At 46.7% G+C, this 25,108-nt stretch overlaps 1 protein-coding gene across 2 annotated transcripts in view; it reads left to right on the top strand.

The window, feature by feature from the left end:
• The window catches only part of PHF8 (PHD finger protein 8), a 41,788-nt gene extending 27,200 nt beyond the window's left edge, over positions 1-14,588 (top strand). For both annotated transcript variants that reach the window (XM_075184917.1, XM_075184918.1), the window contains exons 18-22: positions 9,366-9,712; positions 10,954-11,049; positions 11,607-11,716; positions 11,819-12,092; positions 12,289-14,588. In XM_075184917.1, coding sequence (XP_075041018.1) covers positions 9,366-9,712; positions 10,954-11,049; positions 11,607-11,716; positions 11,819-12,092; positions 12,289-12,380 — 919 coding nt within the window. In that variant the 3' untranslated portion in view covers positions 12,381-14,588. The remainder of the gene's footprint in view (positions 1-9,365; positions 9,713-10,953; positions 11,050-11,606; positions 11,717-11,818; positions 12,093-12,288) is intronic.
• The last annotated feature ends 10,520 nt before the right edge of the window (positions 14,589-25,108 follow it).

The raw sequence follows: 25,108 nt of genomic DNA, 5'->3' as shown, positions 1-25,108 counted from the left end.
CCTTGGCCACACTTGGTTTCATGCAGGTTGTTGTCCCTTTTTCCTCTCCTATAGCATATGTGTAAGACCACCACAATTATGATTTACAAACACTGCTACCTTGAGAGAGCATGGATAAGGGAGATTGAAGACACCATTAAGTCCATTTACGTGATGGCAAAGGCCTCCCTTAGACCCATCTTTACTTCGGCTTGGATCATTAAGGCAGTACAGAGGTGGTCAGAACAGTTGGTTGAGGGAGTGCAGTTTAGTAGGCCTAGAGCAGATTTGTTAACTCTGGGAGCATATCCATGAGACCTCCTAATATCTAGGGGATGCCGCCATTTATATGCGGCTAGGATTTCGGCTTCATGCAGTCAACATGCCATGCTCTCTGGCTTAGAACCTGGGAGGTGGACATAAAGAGAAGGACTCTGGAGGACTCCAGGTCTCTGGAATCTTTCACTGGGGATGTCTTTTTCGATCCTGAACTAGATGAGATTATTTGCCTCGCCACAGGAGGAAAGGGTTCCTTTCTACCCCCAGACCTAAGGCAGCTGGGGTTTGTTCCTGGGAAAAGGCTAAGTCAGACTGCCAGAGAACAAACCTCTGCTCCTTGTGGAGGTCAGCAGAGAGGAGAGCTGACTTGGGCAGTTAAGCTTCCAGCTCCCAAGCCTTCAGGCAAACAATCTGTATGATGCGCAGGCTGATGGTTCAATTCCAGGAAAGTCGCCTGGATGAAATGAGTGGATAGTTGGGATACATCATAGGTCTCCTGAAGTCCACATCCAGACTGTTTTTTCCACCGGTCTCCCTTTTATGGAAGCCATTCTGTCCTTTGTCTCCTTAGGGGTAGTTGTTCCAGTCCCCGAAGAGCAGAAGTATTGTTAGGAACTCTTCCAGCCGGCACAACACAACCCGGAGTCTACTCTGTCAGTCAGGTGTTCACTGGAGCCCCTGATGGTGGGGACAGACTGGGCTGCAGACTGACAGGGTCGTGAAGTGTGTACCGGCTGGGGAGAACCCAGGCAAGAAGAGTCAGGTCCACGCAGAGGTCAAAAGGCCGGCAGCAGGTATCAGTATCGATGAACAAGCTGAGGTCAGAGGTCACAGGCAGAGAAGCGGAACGGGTAAACGAGCCAAGGATCAGGGTCACAGGAAACACAAGCGAAGTCCAATACAAGCCAAGGGTCAAACACGGGTAGTCAAAAACGTAGGTAACAGGATACAGGAACTGGAACAAGCAGGTCAGCAGACTGGAGCACAGAAGCTATAACCGGCAATGAGGCAGCAGACCTCACTGCCTTAAATACCCAGCTGAACCAATCACAGGTTGAACACACTCCTGCAGGTAAATAGAGTAGTCACTAATAGAGCCAATCAGGGCTTGCCCCTGGCCTGCACAGTTGCAGGCTAATGCCTGTAATTGCCTCCTATAATCTGCCCATATTAATTAGCCCACAGGCTGTAGAACGCTGCACCCGGCTTCCTCCTATTGCCGGGACGCAGCTCTGAAGCGTCTGCTGGTTGCCCCGGCAACGGCCGGGTTATGGCCGGAAATGAAGTCCCGGTCGCCATGGCGACGGCTGGGACGCGGGTGAGTGAGTCGCGGCGGCTGGGCACCGCCGCGGCTCGTAACAGTACCCCCCCTTGAGGAGGGGTCGAGGGACCCCGACATCCCGGTTTTCTAGGGAATTTTTTGAAGAACTCCTTCAGTTTCTTTGGGGCATGGAGTTGTCTCCGCGGAACCCAAGATCGCTCTTCTAATCCGCGATTCCTCCATTGTATAAGGAAATGCACCTGTCCTTGAACATTTTTAGAATCAAGGACCTTTTGAATCACGAATTTTTGTGGCCCACTGGAACCTCTCCCAGGCACACTTGAAGACTGGGCTTGACCAGGATAAAGCACTGGCTTCAATAGAGAACAATGAAAGGTGTTTGGAATTCTTAACGAGCCTGGAATTTTTAACCTAAATGCGACGGATTTCACCTGCTTGATGATAAGAAACGGCCCGATGAACTTAGGGCCCAATTTCTTGCAAGGTTGTCTGAGCCTGATATTTTTTGTAGACAGCCAGACTTTCTGGCCAACCTTAAGGGAGCAGGGGGTACGGTGTCGGTCCGAATTTTTTTTTGCAACAAGTGAGGCTTGTTTTAAAGATGAATGTACTTTCTTCCAGACAACTCTGAGATCCCTGGCAGTGGAACGGATCTCCTGGATACCAACGGACTGGAGTGAATACAAAGAGTTAGATCTGGGGTGGAAACCATAATTGCAAAAGAACGGAGAGGTTTTCGTGGATGAGTGACAGGAGTTGTTACAGGCAAATTCTGCCCAGGGCAACAAGGAGGACCAGTTGTTATGGAACTCCGATATGTAGCATCGCAAGAACTTCTCCAAGGACTGGTTAACCCTTTCAGTCTGCCCATTTGACTGAGGGTGGTATGCAGATGATAAACTGACCTTGATTCCCAGGAGGGTACAGAATGATCTCCAGAACTGCGCTATGAACTGGGAACCCCGATCGGAGACGATGTCTGTAGGGAGTCCATGGAGGCGGAAAATGTGTTGAATGAACAAGACTGCCAAATCTCGAGCAGTAGGAAGCCTAGTGAGTGGAATGAAATGCGCCATCTTGCTGAACCGGTCTACCACGACCCAAATGGTATTGTGTCCCGCAGAGGGTGGCAGATCGACTATAAAGTCCATGGACAGATGTGTCCAAGGTTTACCAGGGGCGGCCAACGGAACTCACTGACCTACCGGGCGAGTCCTGGGAACTTTGTTCCTGGCACAAACTTCACAGGACCGGACGTGACTCTTGACGTCAGCAGACAGAGACGGCCACCATACAGTACGGGAAAGGATTTCCAGTGTTTTGTAGACTCCAGGATGCCCAGCAGTCCGACTGTTGTGTGCCTCAGCAAGGACTGTCTTCCCTAGATGAACTGGGACAAACAAACATCCTGCCGGAGTGTTATCAGGAGCCAACCTCTGGAACCTTTGTAAGGTACAGCTCAAATCTTGAGTTAATCCGGCATGAATCATAGATACAGGAACAATAGGCTCTGGGCAGGTGACCGGAGCATGATGTGCCAGGAAACTTCTAGACAGGGCGTCCGCTTGAATATTTTTGGAACCAGGACGATAGGTGATAATAAAGTTGAACCGAGTGAAGAACAGCGACCACCGAGCCTGTCGGGGGTTCAGACGTTTGGCTGACTGTATATACTGTAAGTTCTTATGATCCGTTATAACGGAGATCTGGTGTGCAGCGCCTTCCAACCAGTGTCGCCATTCCTCAAAGGCCCATTTAATTGCCAGCAATTCTCGGTTTCCCACATCATAGTTGGTTTCCGCTGATGAGAACTGACGGGAAAAAAAGGCACATGGATGTAAGCGGTGGGTCTGGGGGTCTTCTTGTGACAAGACGGCCCCAGCACCGACGTCAGACGCATCTACCTCAAGAACAAACGGTACCCTAGGATCCGGATGTCTGAGAACCTGAGCAGACACAAAAGCTTTCTTCAGGGTTTTGAATGCATTTATTGCCTGTTGTGACCAAACAGTTGGATCACATCCTTTGCGGGTCAAGGTGACGATAGGAGCCACGATATCAGCAAAGCCGCCAATAAACCTCCTGTAGTAATTGGCGAATCCCAGGAATCTCTGGACCGCCTTGAAGTTATTTGGTTGTATCCAATCCAGAATTGCTTGGACCTTGGTTGGGTCCATGGAGAAACCTTCTGAGGAGATTAGATAACCGAGGAAGGATACCTTCTGGACCTCGAACTCGCATTTCTCGAGTTTAGCGTAGAGGTGATGTTCCCGTAATTTCTGTAGGATTTGTCTGACATGATCCTGGTGCACAGACAACGATTTTGAATATATGAGGATGTCATCTAAGTAAACAACAACAAAGTGTCTCAGGAACTCACGTAACACCTCATTAATCAAATCCTGAAATACGGCAGGAGCATTACTAAGGCCAAACGGCATGACCAGGTATTCGTAATGGCCCGAGAGCGTGTTGAAAGCCGTCTTCCACTCATCACCTGCTCTAATACGTATGAGATTATAGGCCCCACGAAGATCAATTTTTGTGAAGATAGTGGCTCCTCTTAATTGATCAAAAAGAACGGAGATGAGGGGAAGGGGGTAGGTGTTCTTAACCGTAATAAGGTTCAGCCCTCGATAATCGATACAGGGTCTGAGTCCACCGTCCTTCTTGGGTACAAAGAAACACCCTGCTCCTACTGGGGACTTGGATGGCCTGATGAAGCCCTTCTCCAAGTTTTCGTCAATATACTCCTGAATGGATTTGGTCTCTGGACCGGAGAGAGGATACAAGTGTCCCTTGGGTAATTTAGAGCCCGGAATGAGCTCAATGGCACAGTCGAAATTGCGGTGCGGTGGTAGTGTGTCAGCAGCCTTTTTGGAGAAAACATCCCAGTAGTCATGATACTGAGAAGAGAGCTGCTCCGGAATAGACTGAATAATACGTAGAGGTAGTGTCAAGCAAGACTGTGTACAATGGGGGCTCCACTGGACAATTTCTCCTTTTGCCCAATCCATGACGGGGTTATGGCAGGATAGCCAAGGGTGGCCCAGAATTAAAGGAACCGATGGACATTCGATAAGACGTAAGACTATGGATTCCGAATGGAGAGCGCCAATGTTCAACTGTAGTGGTGGGGTCTCCCAAGTAATCTTGCCGCCTGGCAACGGACTACCATCTAAGCCACATACCGTAATGGCAGATTGGAGTTTAATCCGCGGAATCCCAGCAGAGCGGGCAAACTCGATGTCAAGGAAGTTGCCAGCAGCTCCACTGTCAATGAAGGCTGATAGTTTCGTAGAACGAGCACTGAACGTGAGCTGTGCAGGGACCAATAGTGCATTTTTCGGGGAAACAATCTGCAGACCTAAGTGAACTTTCTCCTCGTTCCCAAGGCATGCTCGTCCCGACTTGTTTGGGCAAGAACGGGAGAAATGGCCCCTTGTGCCACAATACAAACATAAGCCTTGTGTCCGTCTCCTGTCTCTTTCTTCAGAGGAAAGACGATATGCTCCCAATTGCCTTGGTTCCTCACCAACCTGGGAGATAGGAACGAAGGTGGATGGAGGTGATGCTGTTTCCTTTTCAGTTTTCCGCTCCTTATATCTCCTGTCAATTTTAATGGAGAGGTGCATCAGATCCTCCAGAGAGCTAGGAGACGGGTATTGCACCAAAGAATCTTTAATCTCTTCGGATAGGCCGACACGAAACTGACTACGTAAGGCAGGGTCGTTCCATCCACTATCAGGTGACCATCTACGGAATTCAGCGCAATATTCTTCTGGCGACCGTCGGCCTTGTTTCAAAGACCGTAGATGAGCTTCCGCGGAGGCCACTCGATCCAGGTCATCATACAGTAGACCCAATGCCTCAAAGAAGGAGTCTACGGACTGCGTGGCAGGACTGGTCTGTGGCAAAGAAAACGCCCAGGACTGGGGGTCACCCTGTAGAAAGGAAATAGTAATCCCAACTCTTTGCTGCTCTGAACCGGAGGAGCGGGGTCTCGTCCGAAAATAGAGCTTGCAGCTCTCCCTGAAGTTCCGAAACAGGGTTCTATTTCCGGAGAACCGATCCGGTAAATTCATTTTGGGCTCACAGATGGGATCTAGAGTAGGTTGTGGAGCTTTTGTGGCTTCTTCTTGAACAGACATACGCTCAGCCAATCCCTGCATCCTCTGATACAAGGACTCAACATGGCCTGCTAGGGTTTGTGCCGGAGACGATGTGGATCCACTTGCATCCATTCTAACCTTGTCTCCGTGAGTGGGCCGGTTATAATGTTAGGAACTCTTCCAGCCGGCACAACACAACCCGGAGTCTACTCTGTCAGTCAGGTGTTCACTGGAGCCCCTGATGGTGGGGACAGACTGGGCTGCAGACTGACAGAGGGTCGTGAAGTGTGTACCGGCTGGGGAGAACCCAGGCAAGAAGAGTCAGGTCCACGCAGAGGTCAAAAGGCCGGCAGCAGGTATCCGTATCGATGAACAAGCTGAGGTCAGAGGTCACAGGCAGAGAAGCGGAACGGGTAAACGAGCCAAGGATCAGGGTCACAGGAAACACAAGCGAAGTCCAATACAAGCCAAGGGTCAAACACGGGTAGTCAAAAACGTAGGTAACAGGATACAGGAACTGGAACAAGCAGGTCAGCAGACTGGAGCACAGAAGCTATAACCGGCAATGAGGCAGCAGACCTCACTGCCTTAAATACCCAGCTGAACCAATCACAGGTTGAACACACTCCTGCAGGTAAATAGAGTAGTCACTAATAGAGCCAATCAGGGCTTGCCCCTGGCCTGCACAGTTGCAGGCTAATGCCTGTAATTGCCTCCTATAATCTGCCCATATTAATTAGCCCACAGGTTGTAGAACGCTGCACCCGGCTTCCTCCTATTGCCGGGATGCAGCTCTGAAGCGTCTTCTGGTTGCCCCGGCAACGGCCGGGTTATGGCCGGAAATTACGTCCCGGTCGCCATGGCGACGGCCGGGACGCGGGTGAGTGAGTCGCGGCGGCTGGGCACCGCCGCGGCTCGTAACAAGTATACAGTTTTTACTCATATCTCTTCTTGGTCCAGAAACTGGATGGATCCTTTCGACCCATAGTGAGCTTTAAATCGCCAAATATCCAGCTTTGGATGGACAAGATGTAGTCCTCAGTCTATCATAAACTTTATAGAATAGGACGTGCTTATGGTCTTCAAAGACGTGTACTTGCATGTTCCATGTTCGGGAAGGGAAGCAGTGCCTTCTCGTATTTGCTGTTCAGTCCCATAATTTTCATTTTCCAGTTACGCATTTCAGCTTGGTGAAGTCAATTTGCTTGGGGGCTGGCACTTTGCTAAGCACTATGCTATCTTTCAATGGTGAGAGCGATGGAGATCTGTTCAAACCAGCTTGCAGACGATTTGCAGGATTCTGACTTTCTTCCACTGGCTCTGCGTCGAAAGGAAGCCTCAGGTTTCCTCTCAGCTTAGATTGCAGCCTCTGTGTCTTCCTCTGTCTCAGCATCAGCCATGGCAGTCAGGAGGACTCTGTTGTTGCATTCCTGGAATGCTGATGTAGAATCAAAAAAGTTCTTGGAATCTCTTCCTTATGCAGTCTTTGTTCTTTTAGGTCTAAATCTGGATAACCTAGTATGTCGGGCTATGGGATGCAAGAACACCTTACTCCCCGTCAATGCTCACAAATCATGAGGACCTCACTTTGGATCCTTTAGTCAGCCCTTTTGAAGGGCTCTATCACTCTTTGGCAGTCTTCCAGGGGTAAGCCCTTCACATCCAGAGGTTACTCTCAGAGAGGCAGGTCCTCCTATTCCACAAGGCTTTCAGGGGCTAAAAACTCTGACAAGCCTGATGGGGTTCTGGGTTCCTCCCCATGTCACAGGAGTGGGGGGACAGCTGGGGGTCTTCTGGGAGACCAATTGACTGCTTCCTTTGAGTTGGTGGATCATGTGATCATGCAATGATGTTACCTCCAAGGTCGACCCACCAAATCAGTTTTTCTCACCACGCTTCCATGTGACAAAGTTAAAAGGTTGGCTATGCTCCAGTTGACCATTTAGCTTCTTCCACAGGTGTTATTTGCCAGGTCACGGTGGGACTGCGGGGCCATAGTTTCTATTCAAATCTCTTCTTGGTTCCCAAGCTGCATGGCTCCTTTTGCCCCATTATTTAAAGCTGATGGGGAAGATGGTCTCCACCTTCAAAACACTCATACGGTTGATTCCATTCTCTGTTGTTTCAGTGGGACCTCTTGTCCAATGGCCAGGCTCCCATTTCCAGCTGGCCTCTCAGACGCTCCAGTTGTCTCTCAAGAAGCAACTTTCTCTCCGTTGGTGGTTAGTGGAGGATTACTTAACGGTGGTCAGGTCATTTGCCCCATGGTCCTGGATAATTGTCACAATGGATGCCAGTCATCCGGGATGTTGAGCGGTCGTTATTTACAAAATCTTTCTTTCAAGTTCCACCTTAATCGGGACATTGCGATTCTGTCCTTAGATGGTAGTTGATCTCCGGATTAAGGAGGCTATTTGGACTTAGTCAGGGCCTTAACCTAGCCCATAGGGCACATGAAGAGCGTGGGACAGATGACCTATTTGTCCTCTATTATGCCCACAAGAGGGGTTGAAGCAGACCATTGCTAGGTGGATTACTGTTGTAATTCGTCAACCTTACATTGGGGTAGGAAAGAGTGGTGCTGAATATGGGACTGCCCATTCTACCAAATCGGTGAGTACTTCCTGGGCGACTCTCTCTATTGCTCCAGATTCTGAGACCTGGAGATGCATTCTGCTGATGAGTTGGCAGCTTCAGTTTGGCTGCCTCTTCTCAAACCCCAATACAGTAAGCATTGTGAGCTTATCATATTCCCATAAAATGTTCTGTCTTGTCAGGCTTGGTTTTTATAACACTATAGACATACCAGGTAGTTTTGTGTTGATTCACTCTTTCACATACGCACATATAGGGCATGGCCAGGTAGGTCTTGTCATAATACTATCTTTGTGCTCAAGACACTAAGGAGGCAGCGATGGCCACAGAAAGACTTTACACTCCCTGTGAATCACTGATTTCATATTGCCATTAAGTAAGCCTTGCATGGTGGCAGGGTTACAGGTGCTCTCTGGCCCTATGCACACTTAATTAGGACAGTTGACCCTGGTTCGGCGTGTGGCACATCTACATAACAGATCTAGTCTCCTAAAGCTCTATCTAGTCGTCGTCTTCACATCTTTTATAAATTCTACAAGGTGGATGTTAACACCTTGGTCGGGGTGGTCTTTGGCAGGATTGTCCTCCAGGCAGCTGTTACCAATTGGTTATTCCTCCCCTACCATTGTGAGTGACTTGGGGACATCCCATTGTCTGTGCCCCACTACTGTTGAGAGAAAATGAAAATTTACTTTTGTACATTAAATACCTTTCTCTGTTGTGTGGAGATACAGTCCACACCGCCAGGAGTATGTGATCTCTGTTCTTGCAGCTTCTCCTTTTTAGGTTTGTTTCCTCACTGCACTAATGGTAAGTTCGGGAGGGGCAGAGGAGCACATGGAGAAGAGGAGTTGTCTGTTATTTGCCAGTGCCCTCTCTCCTAGAGTTTGAATATAGTCTATGTCCCCACCCTACAACATTGCAGAAAGGGATTTAGCAAAGTTAAAAATAATAATAATTTGCATACCTTTTTGAAAACTGTTTTTATTTGTCTGTGTAGTGTTTAAAAGCCAAACCTGCTTCATTGACCAGCAGTTCCCTTCATGTCTTATACTGAACCTTAAATATAAGTAGGGGTATGTTTTCCTAAAAGTTTTCTTTCATCTTTTTCTGTACAGTGAAGCCCCTGCCTCTCCAAGCACCCAGGAGGCAATCCAGGGCATGTTGTGTATGGCAAATCTACAGGCCTCCTCTTCCTGCACTCCTTCCAGCCTTCAGGCTTGGTGGGCAGCTGGACAAGAAAGTGGGGCTTCAGCAGGTGTACCACAAGGTGGCAATAAGGCCACAGGAAATAACAAGGCTGGCAGCAACGGTACTGGCGGAGGCACTGGAAACAGTAAAGTTATTCTACGGCCTGGCAAGAGGCCTGTTAGAAGGCCAGCACATCGCAGTATGGACAGTGAGGATGAAGATAGTGCCGATGAGCAGGAAACATTGGGAGCCTGTTTCAAAGACTCTGAATACAGTAGGTGCAATCAATTATACCACAGCTTAAAGCTGCACAATAAACTGAAATAAACAGTGTACATTGCACTTTTACCAGGTGACAAATGTATTTAAAATGTTACGATCAGTAGTTAAAGCCCATTTTATATTGCAAGAATAATCCACTGGGTGAAATAAATAACTATTGAAAGAATTCCTCTTAAGTTTAAATGGAACACAGACCTCGCCAATGTGTTGAGCTCCTCCCACAGGAGGCGGGTCATTTTTAATCTCATTTGCTGTAACTCTTCTTTCATCCCGTAGTTGCTTATATTATAGAAGTTATTTTTTTAGACTCTTCATAACTTATGTTGCTTGTTACAAGTGTAACTTGTATGTAAATTAACAAGTAGAGAAAATAAAACAAAAAGGAAAGAGCTGCGCGGTTTACAGTGCAACTAAGCAACTGTCCTGATAAAAAGCGCTTTGTATACATACCCTAAAGTTACATTCAACACTTAAGCCCAGGTGTGTAATTTATAAGTCATAACGGAGGATCCTGAGGTGCTCTGCATGGCATGAGGTAGCATCAAGGCAAATCCATAAACTTTGCAACCATCAGGAGAGTATCGGAGACCCTAGACCAGGTCTGTCCAACCTGCGGCCCTCCAGATGTTTGTGAAACTACAAGTCCCAGCATGCCCTTCCAGCTATCAACAGGTTGTCTACTGGCAAAGCATGCTGAGGCTTGTAGTTTCACAACACCTGGAGGGCCGCAGGTTGGACAGGCCTGGTCTAGACCTTAGATATTTTGTTTTTAATCAAATTAAGACTCTTTAGCAACTTATAAGGGACTATGAGCAAATCCAAATTTTGGTAATGTTTCTTGAAATGTCTACTCCAATTCACTGAGTGAATGAATACACTTAGCAGCAACACATAATACAGCAAGCAAAGGAGATGTAGAAATAAAACATTATTTTTTTTAATTTGTTTTCCTGAGTAAAGCCAAGGAAGTGTTCTATATTTTGCATAATAATGATATTTTGTCTTTGTTAGTGCAGCTTGTTTTGTATAAGCAGTATAGTGAATTTTGACTTTAGACATTGGCTCTGCTTGTGATAGTATACGGTCACAGAACTCCTCTGTGACTTGTACTATCCTATAAATTTAGTCATGGTACAATAATCTGCCATTTAATACATCTGTACCAATTTTATTTATGTCACCACTCCCATTGTTCTAATACTAGTCATAGATTGACTTTATGCTCATGTGCAGTTTATCCATCCCTGGAGTCAGATGATGATGACCCAGCACTGAGGTCACGCCCTAAGAAAAAGAAACAAACCGATGATGCTCCATGGAACCCAAAAGGTATCTGAGGGTTGCACACAGCCCTGTGGCTGCACATTTGTACGCTGTTTTTATCCTGGTCTACAAAGACTTTTCCTTTTCGCCCCTTTACTTTTGTTTAATTTGTTTTTGGGGGGTTTTGCTCATGTGAAAACCTGTCTTGGTGTCGGCCATACCAATAGACAGGTTGGACTAATTTACTGGGGCACCTAAGCGGAACCCACGCAAACAAGGGAAGGGCATACTCACTCTACACATATAGTGGCCTGTGAGATGGCAGTTCTAACCACTGTGCCACCCTTATAGCAATAAGGGACAGTGGGACCTTCGTGAGCTTTTATGAAGAGTCATGAATGATTTGTGACTGCAAACTGTGGTTTCAGCCCTGAGCACCTCAAATCGATTGACTAGATACTAAGTGCCAATGAGTGCCAATTTTTTTTTTTTGTTTGTTTTTAATTAACTACACATATAGGCTTTAAGTTTTTTGTGTGGGGAGAAATGGCAAGCTTTTACCTCATGCTATAGGATAAACAATGACAGATGACATAATTTGAATAGCTGTTTTTTCTACTTAGCACGCGTCACTCCAACGCTTCCAAAACAGGCCCGTCCAGTTCGTGAGGGGACACGTGTGGCCTCGGTTGAAACTGGATTAGCGGTCGCTGCAGCAAGACTTTCTCAGCAGGTAACTGAGCAGAGTGGCTAACCAGCACTATAGCCTGGTAGGCTTTAAGCCGAATAATGAACACAAATTTTCGGAAATGTTTTTGTTGTTTTTTCAATTCAGGAACAACAGAAATCGCAGAAGAAAAAAGTTTCCAGTAAGAAGAAGCCACAAAATGACCCAGAACCTCCAATTCTTCCATCTGAACCAGACCCACCACCGCCTGAACCACAGGTTGAGGTCTTCTCTGGCAGCCTGGCTGATCACGAGTACACAGCAGGGCCCAATATATTTGGCATGGCTCAGGTCAATCGTGGCACAACCCCAATGGCACCAGGTGTCTTCCTTTCCCATCGGCGACTGTCTGCTACCTCTCCAACAAGTCAAGTAGTTCAGGGTAAGGGATGTGTCTTCACTTACAGAATATACAGTATTTGAAACCACATGTTATAGTAATTTATAGAAGAGAAAAAAAAACACAACAAATTTCTTTATACGCATTCACCTTTCCATTGGCTCACCTTAGAAGTGCAATGTGGTGATTTGAATATAAATCGTACATTTAAATTTCTTGTATCTTTTGCCATTTCCAGGGAAGCGACCCAAGAAAGGTTTGGCAACTGCTAAACAGCGTCTGGGCAAGATCTTGAAAATCCACCGGAATGGAAAGCTGCTTCTGCTGTGACTTTCTTCTCTTATACTCTGTGCTGGTTCCTTTTCTCTAAAATGGATGAATAGACTTCTAGGGCCACGGTACAGAGATTGCAGAGCTGGACCCTTAGCTGTGTTGAACACTTATTTTTTTAAGAACTGCGCACACAAAATGTTTTACGGAGAAACACAAACCAAAAAGGCAAGGTCCTCAAAGGCATACCTAGAGCGCAGTGGGAGAAAGACACAGGACACGGGAGAGCTGATATTTGTGCTTCATAACTTTTTTCCCTTGTGTGGTTCCATTTTTACATGAAGGTCGTTGGTTCCATATTAGAAAATGTAAGCTTGAGGGACAGACAAGAGACAGCTTTTTCAAAGCAGTCTGATGCCTACAGTTTTCTAGTAATCCTGGAACTTCTTCCAGTAAAAGCAAGTTCAGTGACTTGAGCTGGGCCTCATTTCTTTTTGTGATGACTTCCTAAGCATTAGAAATGGTTTGACCCATGTCATCCTAGATGTCACATTGATAAAACTAGTTAGCCCTTCATTTGCTCCGTGGATGTGAAACCAGGTTTGCTGACACTTTTGTGCCCCCATCCTTCCAGACCTACTTCTGCTATTGATCGCGGTCCTTAGATCTTGAATTTGAAACTGTTTGCTCTCAGCCCTTGTATTGGACAGATCTGCTCGTCATGAAGAGATCTTTTAGATCCGTGTTCACTTATAGCAGCTGTGATGCAGGAAAAGATTTAATCAAAGGTGCCCGTTCGAGCAGAGGTCTGATGGCGTTTGCGGCAATTAACAAAACCTTTTCAATCAGATTTCATAAGTGCTGTCACTCAACTTGAAATGGTAGTGTCTGTTTTCACCTTGCCTTTCCTACCTTGCGTGTGTGTGTATATATATATATATATTTGTGTGTATGTTTGTGTATATATAATATACATATACATACATATTTCTTTATTTTTGTTTAACATGTAGCTGTAAACAAATTACTTCCAGGGGGTTTGATCGTTACAAGAAACAAATCATCTGGATGAAAGGGAATTCTTACAGCACCATTACCAGAATAGTTTTGTTAACACACTCCTTATTTATACAAAGTTCTTCATGACAAATTCTTACTTTTCATATTGGTGTGAGCTGTAAATTTGTTATTTTTGCAGGAAAAAATAATGCAGCAGCCTATTCTGGCATAGCAACGTGGCAGCAGGAATGAGACCGGCTAGATAAGAAAATAATGTGCTTTGTTGTGATTTGAATGCAGTGGTAAATATCTGGTCCAGCATAAGTGCTTGGGACAGTCCTTATGATTTGCAAAGCATAAATCTGTTTTGAGCCAGTTTCAAAGGTGTTGAAATTCCCAATACAACTAATGCATTAGGCAAGAGCACGACACAGTGATTCAGCTGAAATTCATTCAATTTACCTCCACTTGCTTGTTCCATACATTGTACTTGGTGTGTTTTAATAAATCCAGCCAGTTATTAGTCCCATGACACAGAGTTCCCTGTACAAATATTTCTTTAGTTTTTTTTCTCTAATGGATAGGTGAGGAACACTGCAGATGTGTTGCCCTAGGGCAGCCCAGGGCTATTGATGCATTACTGGAATAGTACTGTGGGCTGACACCATACAGGCTCCCTGACAATCCATTTCTCCCAGAGAGCCGCTTAGGTTGGACTCGTACTTCTGTAATGGAAACATTTTCAGGAATAATATGTATTCTGCACCTAGTAGACAGAGGTGATAACTTTTGCAGATAGAGGTCTTGATAAGCATTTATACTTAAAGGTGGAAATTACCTGAACTTAGTTATGATCTCTGGTTACGGAGTCAAAATGAATGGTTTATGATGAGATATCTGATAAATTCCCTGGAAGGCTGTTTATATACCAATTATATAGTAAGGAAGGTTTGCGTTTTATTAGAGCTTAAGAGACCCAGCCTGGAAAGTAATGAGTGTTGTGTGCTTCTCACCAGGGGTAAGTTTGTGGTAATGAAGTTGTGGGAGAAGTCAACTGATACTCCGTTTTGGAGACCGTTTCATAATGACACAGATTACTAGGCTGTAAGCAAGGAGGGTATCCATAACGGTGGCAGTAGTCAGCTGGTGGAAATTGAATATCTCCAGTAAGATCTATTGGGCCCTCAGCCGCCTCATATAAAGTTGATAATCTGTCATTTGTGAGGCTTGCTTGTAATAATTTGGCAACCCCAGCCCACCCTCCCTAAATTCTATGTACATTAATGGTCTTAAATCATATTCGAGTGCATGTAGCACCCCAGATTAAGGACATGATTTTGGTTTCATGCATAAGCGGTAGGGCGCATTGGGGAATGTCAAATGGGTAAGTGCTAATAAATTAGAGGGTGCTTACAATGTATTTGCTCCCCAACCAAATGCATGTTGCTCAATTTGATTGAGGACATATGTTCCGGAACATAAAGGTGCATTTAACATGTTCACCTGCTAAAGTGCATTCTTCCCAGCGGATCGGCATTCTCTCTTCAGAGTAATTAGGGTGATGGCTTTTACGTTTATAATGTAGCGGTTTGCTAGCTGCCAAATCCAAAGCATTCACCAACACCTGTCTGCTAATTGCATATGTCAGTGTTCAACATATAATGTATGCCATTGTATGTAACTGCTTCCCTACACCTCAAATTATTATGGGTCAAGCATACCACAATTTTGTTCTGATATAGTATCTGACAAGTTTGCAATCCTTTCCTTACAAAGAAACGTGACTTGATTGTTCAGTTGCCTTCATGACAGAACTGGTAATACATGTTGGCCTAAGACTGCATATACATTGCGCTTTTTCAACACCATTGGTATAGTACTGCTTTAAGCCGAATAATGAACACAAATTATCGGAAATGGTTAACAGAAACTTTGGCAGAGCACAGATGGATTACTTCCCCGTAGAGATCAATTAACTATTTCACATTATGTCGAAGCTGCTTCTAACAAGTGGCTGTCTATATTTTAAACGTAAACTACATGTTACTGTTATATTAGCTGCACCTTCCATGTGTATCTATAAGATATTAGTAATTAGAGTTTATATACTTGTATTGCCCTTACATTCTTTTTTTTAACCCATGAACAGCTCAGGAAGATTACACAATAACGTTGGTAGATGAAAAATTATAAAACTAACCAGTCAAGGGTAAAAAAGGTTTTTAGTGGTTTGTACGATTTGTGTGGTTTATTTTTAAAAAATTTTCCGTTTTTTTTTTTAACAGAAAATGATTTTTTTAAAAAACACCTTTAAGATGCACCATTGCAGATGTGTGGATTCATTTTTCACTGTGTTTGCGATCCGCTTAATATTGTCAGGCAGCTGTTAAGGATGCTTTTCCTATGTCCAGTTTTCTGTTTACTAATGTAATTTATATATTTTTTTTAGAATGTCTTGTTTCCCTATAAGTAGCTATAAATGAATACAGCTGCCTGAACTTGCTATCACAAATTTTGTCTGTTTATTTTTGCCTCCTGTGTTTTTTGTTTTTTAATAAGGAGTATATCCTTTTTGGACCATTGTCTTAAAAAAATATATAATATAACACTTGCTATTGTAATACTTGATGCGATCTCAGCTGATGTCGTCAGGCACAAGTATGTTATATCTCCCAACAGTTAAAATCTCGAAATTGGAACAAAATAAGCCTCAACCTGTTCCGCCACAAATGCACAAATTTGAGCAAAAGCCGACCCACTTCTGGTTAAGCCAGCGAATCGACATGTCCCGACACAATTGGGACAGTTGGGAGATATGGTATAAAATAGAGCCTACATTCAATAAAGTTGAGCAGTCATTGGTCTAGGCCTAAAATCTACTATATAAATGCCTAGGGGCGTGTGTGGAAAAAAAAACCAAGCTGCAGCGCCACCTGCTGGGCAGAGTTATATACTGACCTATATATTTCTTGAAGGAGAAGTGACAGTTGGGAGTGGTTGCCGGGGGTGACAGTGGGGAGTTTTAACACCTTAAGTAGCTTGATGAAGGATGTGGCGATGAAGATGAAGGATGAGGTGATGGAGAAAAATGATGAGGTGGTGACATGTGGACAAAACCACGTTAAAAAAGGGCGCTTGCGTTGGGAAGTAACGCTCTTCCCCTGAGCAGGCCTGGGCTAGGCCCAAATGCATGACAAGAACCTTTTTAACACCTTAAGTAGCTTGATTTGACTAGAATGCATGGGTTAACTTGTATCTAAATATATACCCTGAAATATAGGAAAAATTGGATTTTTATACTTACGTAAAATCCGTTTTGCTTAATCCTTTGGGGGACATCAGGAAACTTGGGGTATAGAGTAGGGACAGGCGAACACTGGCACTTTAACTTTAGTTAAACTAAGCCCTGGCTCCTCCCCCACTATAACCCACCTCCTGCTAGAGCCCAGTCTATGTTTAACCAAGCCCACAGTAAGGGAGATGGAGAGAAACCAAAGAAAAGAGAATAAACTTAACACGTCATTCTCTTAACCAGACAACATGTCAAACAGAAGGAGAAACCAGAGCGTTAAGGGTGGGCACCCGGTGTCCCCCAATGGATTAAGAGAAACAGATTTTATGTAAGTCTAAAAATCCCATTTTCTCTCACATCCTTGGGGGACACCAGGAATTTTGGGGATATCCCAAAGCTGTCTCACGGGAGGGAACGCTCAGAAGAAACGGCATGAAGCACCTTTCTCCCAAAACTTGCATCCCTAGATGCAAACACATTAAATCTGTAAAACTTTGTGAAACTGTGTACAGACAACCACGTGGCCGCTTTATACAACTGTTCACTGGAGGCACTATGGCGTGCCGCCCAGGAAGCACTAACAGATCATTGTTCGTGTCAGTGTCAGTCCACTAAGATTGGTAGTGGACTGACACCACCGATCCCTGAACCGCAGAAGACTGGCTCCTACCACCGGCGATAGCGGAGGAGCAAAAAGCCCGTCATGCAGACTGTCTGCAGGCTTCACTGCTGGACGTCGAGCAGACCAGGCCTGACGTCCCCGCTGCAGACCACCTTTAGGGGCGGATGACTGACCTCTGGAAGATTGGCCTGAGGAATATTGTCCCTAAAATCTTCCTGCGCAACGAAAGGCCCGAAATCTTGACATCCACTGCTTGAGAGCATTGACAGGGAGGAAAGTGCTCTCACCCCCTGTTGCTTGACTAATAATGGAGTCAAACTGTGGTCCAAACAAAACACCTCCAGAAAAAGGAATGGACTCGAGCCTTTTTAGACTCTACATCAGCCTCCCAGGACTTGAGCCAGAGACTACGACGAGCTGAAACTGCTGAGGCAGAAATGCGCGCTCTAATCAGTCCCGCTTCCATAGCAGCCTCACCTAAATAATCTGTTGCTCATTAATGGAAGCAGTTCAGAGGACGGCCTGCCTGCCAACAAACCTTCAGACAGCTGTTCTGACCAGCGTTCAACATCTTTGTTAACCCACGCTGATGCCAATGCAGGCCTCAAAGAAGCACCTGCTGCCACAAAAATGGACTTAACGGTCTCGACCTTCCGGTCTGTACCATCCTTAAGAGTGGCCTGATTAGGAAGAGGAATAGTAGTTACCTTTGCTAACCTTGCCACAGCCGCATCCACCTGAGGAAGCGTCTCCCATTTAGCGAGAACTAAAGGGGGAAAGGGATAATATGACTGCAGTCGCCGAGACACCTGGAACTTCCTGTCTGCGGAAGTCCAAGGTTCTGACAACAGATCTTCCAATTGGGAAGAGGTCGGGAAGGAAAAAGCCTTTTTCTTGCGCTTTACAAAAAGAGAAGATGCAGCAGCCTCAGGGACTTGTTCCTCAGGAATATCAATTACCTGATGCACAGCCTGATTTAACTCCTCCACACTCTGGCGATCAGTATGAACCACCTCCACCATAGAAGGAGCATCTATGTCAGAATCCAGTGGTAACTCACCCTCTTCCTGGGAACCACAACCAGAATCAGATTCATGTCCCTGAAGAGGTGCCGCCACCCTCTTCCGTTTACCTGAGGAAGACCGTGCGGCCCATTTCATCATCCTCTCTAAGGAGGAAGAAACCGCCACTAAACCTTGTACCGAGGATGCAAGACCATGTACCCAGACTGGTTCTACAGACTCCATCTCAGCAGAAACAGGCAAAACCTGAGCTTGCGAACTAGAACTCATGTCATTCGCTACCGAGGAAGCTGAATCTGAGGATGGAGCAGCTTGAGACCGTACCATCTGAGCAAGTTGTTCCGCTGTATTAAAGGGAGACCGAGCCCAGGCATTCTCCTCCGTGTGTGAACAAGCGGCAGCTGTTTCAACAGGAGTGGTCTCCGTGGGCCAACAGTTTACGCACAGAGCCTGCACACCTAACTGCCCAGACGGTAACTTAACGTGACAGCCAGCACAGGTGCAACTTGGCATAGTAACACCAGCCCTACCACGCATAGATTTTTCTCTCTCTGACATGTTAATAGATGGGACAAAAACAGTACAGTGAAATACACACAATACAGATAACAAGCGGCACACAAACTACAAAAGAAAGTGAGCCTGTGATACAGCCAAAAGCTCCCAATTAAAAAAGTACAAACGTTTTACAAACCACCCACAACTTTTACCTTACAGTATACAGGATAGAAAAGGGGAGAAGCTGGAGCTTTTAAAATGGCTGTCTATTCTGGTGTCTGCACACGAGGAGTGAGAGACCACCATGGAGGAAGTGCATATGAGGAAACCACTCCCCCCCCCCCCCCAGGGCCCAGCACTGGATTGGCTATAGTCTAAGTATGACAACATCCTTGCCCAATCCAGAGCCTAGCAGGGCTCACTAAGTTAATGACCCTTGCCTGACCATGTTCCCTGAGCCAAACAATAGATACGTTCTTTAATAAACAAAATGACTGCTTTTAGTAAAAAGCAGCCAGCTCAGGGAACCACTGCGCTTTCTAGCCGCCCCCCCCATTCAGCACTATGCTGAAAGAGGGTTTCGCTTCCCTGCTGCCAACCTTCCAGACACTGTGTGCAGGAAACCTTGCTATCTGCACATGGAGGACGGACACAGCCTGCGGAAAGTTTGCCCGGCTCAAAGGAGGGCTAAAAGTTCGGCAGAGGGAGCAGGCAGAAAGAGGCACTTCCAGAGCACCTCCGCCGTCCATGCTGTGCGCTACACACAGAGGCTCCCCCGCTGTTGATTCAATCTCCCCGCCAGCAGCAGCCGCGGGAGCGTTGCCAGGACAGAGCCCGAAGAGAGAAAGGGGAAGCTTGCTTACCCCGACTTCTCTTAACGGCGGGCTCACTAGAGTTCTGGAGTGGACAAGTCAAATGAAAAGTAAACTGAATTTCTCTTTCCTGCCATTGAGGGACACTGCGAGACATTGGGTATAGTAGTGGGTCCAGGGGCTAGATTTACTAAGCTGTGGGTTTGAAAAAGTGGGGATGTTGCCTATAGCAACCAATCAGATTCTAGTTTTCATTTATTTAGTGCCTTCTACAAAATGATAGCTAGAATCTGATTGGTTGCTATAGGCAACATCCCCACTTTTTCAAACCCGCAGCTTAGTAAATCTAGCCCCAGGAGTCTTTGTCACTTTATCTACTAGTAGATCTTTACTCTCCTCCCCTACTATGCCCCTCCTCTCCTGTGAATTCTTCAGTTTCTTTAAAGTGACTAGGAGCAAAAGTCACTAGGGTATGGGCTCCTGCCTATACCGAGTTAGCTTTAGTTTTTTTTCACGTTTTTATTTTTATTTCCCTATAGGTGCATCACGGGGCTCGATCTCAAGACCCAGGTGAGTGAACAAGACTTGGCTCTGCTCACTCCAGGTCCCGCATAAGGTAGGAAGCAGCTGAGGCTCACTTACTGGCACCTCTGTCGGCATCCCCCCTAGAAATGAGCTTACAGAGTGCAATTTGGGGCTCCACAATTTTATTCTGGCTCACAGTTGACACAGTGTGGAGAGCGCAGTAATAGGGATCACTCGGACCCGCAGCCCCAGCCCCAGCCCCGCTAGCGAACAAGGGAGTGAAGCTGCATCAGCCCTCCTCCCGGACCGCTTTTCATGCCGGCAAGTCCCCGCTCAATTACCCTCGACAACGAGCAGAAGGGGGACTGAAAGCATCGCTCACACACCTTAGGAGGTGAGAGAAGATGCAGGATACGGCGCACGCATCTGGGCTAATTAACAGCGTGCGCCGAGCGAACACAGTGGCCATATTGAAAGAAGCACTATCGCAGGAGAACAGGAAGCGGGCGGCAACATAGAAACAGGAAGAGGAGGAGGTACAAACAGACTTCCTTCCTCCCAGTCATTTCCGGCCACAATCAGGATTCTGCCTGCACGTGGAAACACGGGCACCTCCGGAGCAGCGCCGCCTGACTCTCCTACTCTGCCTCTCCTCTGCTGCAGTACTAGACGCTCGGCTATCGTTACAGGCTGGTGCCTATTAAGCATTCTAACAAAGATTTTTTATTATTATGGGACTGTGATTTTATTGCATTCTTGTCTTTTCACAGACAGCACTGTACGTTATATGATTAGAGGAGGGGTGCTTTGATATTCTAGGACTACCTAGTATAGAGTCTCTGTAGATTTCCTAGTCTAACAGCCATCAGTTATCTAGATTTCTTAGATACAGATTGTATTATCTTAAGTTACTTAAGAAACAACAATGGCTGAGAAGGGGGCAGCAAAAAGCAAGGGACACTCTGTAGCTTCTGCATTGTGTTATACTTGTGCCAAATGTAATACTAAATTTTCAGTTGGACAGACAGACCGAAACATCCTATGCGCAACCTGTACCGCTGACGCCCAGGCGCGAAAGGGTTCAACCCAGGAGGTATCTACAGCAGTGGAAGAACCGCTTTGGCTACGATCCTTCTCATCAACCGTGGAAAGACTAGCTAACGCCATGCTGCAGGTAGCAGAGGTACGTGATAGCTCTACTCCACTCACCATCACACACAGTCAGGGTGACGAGAACACAGCCCCACAGACAGGGGCAGCCCTCAGGGAGAATAGATTAATGGCTATTACTCATAGGGGCAAGAGAATTATCTCTGATACGGTCCAAGACCAAGATCAGCATTCAGACCTCTCCTCAGCAGAGGAAGGGGAGTTAGAGTTAGACCCAGAGGGTGAGGACCAACATGACTATGATGCGGCCTCGGCTAATAGTGTGGATAGCCTCATTTTAGGTATCAGGCATACCTTGGGGTTTGTGGAACCTGAACCCTCGGCACCCACAGGGGTTTCCCTTTTTAAAAGAATCAAGGCACAGTTAGTAGCATTCCCATATTCACCAGAAATATTGGAGATTATAACAATAAACAGTTTATGATGCCGGCCAGATTCAAATCCCTTTACCCCTTACCACCAGAGGACGCGGTAAAATGGGAACCCTTACCTAGGGTAGACACACCAGTATCACGCCTAGCATCATCTTTGGCCATTCTCGTTCAAGAGCGGATAGCCCTTAAGGATCACACTGATGAGAAGTGCGACTTAGCGCTCCGCTCAGCATACACTGCAATTGGCAGTTTGTTTAGACCTAATATGGCCGGAGCATGGGCTATCAAGGCCATTCAGCTATGGACTGAGGAATTGATTAGAGGCTTTAAAAACAACACTCCTCGCACGGAGCTTTTAACGGTAGCAGAACACGTACTAGAAACATCAGAGTACGTAGCTAATGCCCACAGAGACACCGTATATCTGTTAATGCAAGGTCCTCGGCACTTGTGGTAGTGGCTCGCCGTAGCATATGGCTACGGTCGTGGGCAGTAGATGCCGATTCCAAGAGAGCACTGGAGAATTTACCCTTTGATGGCGTAACTCTCTTCGGCTCAGAGCTTGAGAGAGTGATTCAAGAAACTACGGGAGGAAAGAGCACTGCTTTCCCGACTGTAGTCAATAGACCCCACCAGGGCAGATTTCGGTCCTTTTGGAATTTTGTCCGAGGCGGTGGGGCCACTCCAAGAGGCCACTTCTCAGCTTCTAGAGGAACATTTAACAGAGGCAGAGGGGGCAGGGGCGCAACTAGAAGGGGATCCTTGCGCCCAGCGTAAAAGAACTCCGCTTGACAGGGCTTCTCTGGGGGAGATGGAGGTAGGGGCATGACTCCTTCAGTTCAGAGATCAATGGTGGGCGTCCACAAAGGATCTCTGGATTTGAGGAATAGTGTCCCGAGGCTACGTCATAGACTTAGCCCAGTCCCCCAGACAAAGATTCTTCCGCACTCCCCTCCCCATTTGTCCAATAAAGCGCAGAGCGCTCCAATAGGCCATCCAAAGACTACTGACAGCGCAGGTAATAGTACAGGTACGCCCCCGGGAGAGGGGGCGAGGGTTTTACTCAAACCTTTTCCTCGTACCAAAGCCAGATGCCACCTTCAGGCCCATTCTAAATCTCCAGTTGCTAAACAAACCACTAAAGATTCAGAAATTTTGCATGGAATTCCTGCGTTCAGTAATGGCAAGTATAGAACAAGAGGAATACCTAGCATCCATAGAAATCAAGGATGCCTTCCTGCATGTCCCAATATGGAAGGGACACCAGTGCCTCCTACGTTTTGCGGTAGGAGAGGCACACTTTCTGTTCAGGGCCCTCCCATTCGGCCTAGCAACGGCACCCAGGGTATTTACCAAGGTAATGGCGACCATGGCGGGGCTCTTGCGTCAGAGGGGAATTACTATTATCCCCTACCTCGACGATCTTCTCTTTAAGGCCCTGTCAGCAGTTCTACTATCACAGCAGATAGAAACCACAAGCAGATTCCTTCAGAGTCATGGCTGGATGTTTGAACATACCAAAGTTGTCGCTAACTCCAGCGCAACAAATGCGTTTCCTGGGCCTAATATTCGATACTCGGACCCAGAGAATATATCTTCCGGAGGACAAGGCTTTAGCACTGCGCAGGAAAGCCAAAGCCCTCCTAGCAAAGAAAAGGGTCTCTATCCTCAGTTGCATGAAACTCCTGGGAACAATGGTTTCGGTATTCAAAGCAGTCCCATTCGCTCAGTTTCATTCCCGCCCACTTCAGAAAGAGATCTTGCACAAGTGGTCGGGATCTCACAGCCATTTAGAGAGGCAGATCATTCACTTGTCCCCACGCACAAGGCTATCCCTTGCCTGGTGGACATCCAGGAACAATTTGAAAAAGGCCCAATCCCTACAGACCTGGTCTTGGACGCTCGTCACAACGGACGCAAGTCTGTCAGGGTGGGGGAGCGTAACGGGACACCTGAGGCTACAGGGGCTCTGGTCCCCTCAAGAAACCAAACTACAGATAAACATACTAGAGCTCAGAGCAGTATACAATACTCTGACAAGAGCCCAAGTATTCCTACATATACAATCGGACAATGCCACCACGGTAGCCTACATAAATCACCAGGGCGGCAGTCGCAGTTCAGCGGCAATGCGAGAGGCGGTACGGATAATTACATGGGCAGAGCTTCTTGTTCCCAAGATCTCGGCCATCTTCATACCGGGAGTACAAAATTGGGAGGTCGACTTCCTCTGCAGGCACAGACTCCATCCAGGAGAATGGGCCCTAAACAAGCAAGTATTCTCGCTTCTGGTGGATCGCTGTGGCACACCAGAGATCGACCTGATGGCATCCAAACTAAACCATCAGGTCACAGATGCCATGACGACCCCATGGAGGTTTCGCATGGTCTACATATTCCCCCCCCATCCCCATGCTGGCTCGGGAGCTGAAGAAGTTAAAAAGAGAGCGGGTGCCCGCTATTCTAATAGCCCCATATTGGCCACGCAGAGCGTGGTTCACAGACCTTCTGGGGCTGGCAGCAGCCCCTCCATTCCGCCTTCCCATGCGAACAGATCTTCTGGTTCGGGGTCCTTTCCTCTACCAAGGTTTAGATTGGTTAGCTTTGATGGCGTGGCTATTGAGACCCTAATACTCAAGGCTAGGGGGCTCTCACAGCAGGTAATTGCAACCATGATCAAGGCCAGAAAGCCTTCATCGTGTTCAATATACTACAGGGTTTGGAAGGCATACATCATGTGGTGCGAATCTAAGGGATTCCACACTTACAGATTTGTCCTCCCCTGCTTGCTAGACTTCTTACAAGATGGCCTAGGTAAGGGCCTCCGCCTAGGGTCTCTCAAGGTACAGGTATCGGCTCTGTCTGTATACTTTCAGAAGAAGATAGCAGGGCTACACAGACGTTTCTACAGGGGGTTCTACACATACAGCCCCCATTTTGTCATCCAGTAGAGCCTTGGGACCTCAACTTGGTCCTTGGGGGCCCTCACCAAGGCCCCGTTTGAACCTTTAAGCTCGGTGACCATTGAGGCACCTCACTTGGAAAACAGCAATCCTCTTGGCTCTAGCGTCAGCGCGTAGAGTGTTGGAACTAGGGGCACTTCGCTGTGATGCCCTGTTTCTCATTTTCCATTCAGACAGGGCGGTACTTCGCACAAAGCCCTCGTTCTGCCCCAAGGTAGTTTCCAGATTCCACCTGAACCAAGAGATTGTGGTTCCGGCGTTCAAAGCCAGCAAAGACTCCCAAGAGGAGGCTTTGCAGTTACTTGATGTAGTCAGAGCACTACAGTGTTATATAGACCGCACGGCTCCTTTTAGGAAGACCACAAATCTATTTGTCCTCTATGAGGCCCAAAGAAAGGGGTGGCCAGCTTCTAGGCAATCAATTGCCCGCTGGATTACATCCACAATTCGAGAGGCCTACATCACGGCCTCGCAGCCCGTCCCGCAAAGGTTAAAGGCGCATTCTACCAGA

This window comes from Mixophyes fleayi, chromosome 9 (genome assembly GCF_038048845.1).
Source record: "Mixophyes fleayi isolate aMixFle1 chromosome 9, aMixFle1.hap1, whole genome shotgun sequence".
NCBI classification, from domain to species: Eukaryota; Metazoa; Chordata; class Amphibia; order Anura; family Limnodynastidae; genus Mixophyes; species Mixophyes fleayi.
Note: the sequence above shows the minus strand (reverse complement) of the source record. Positions and strands in the feature narration are given on the sequence as shown.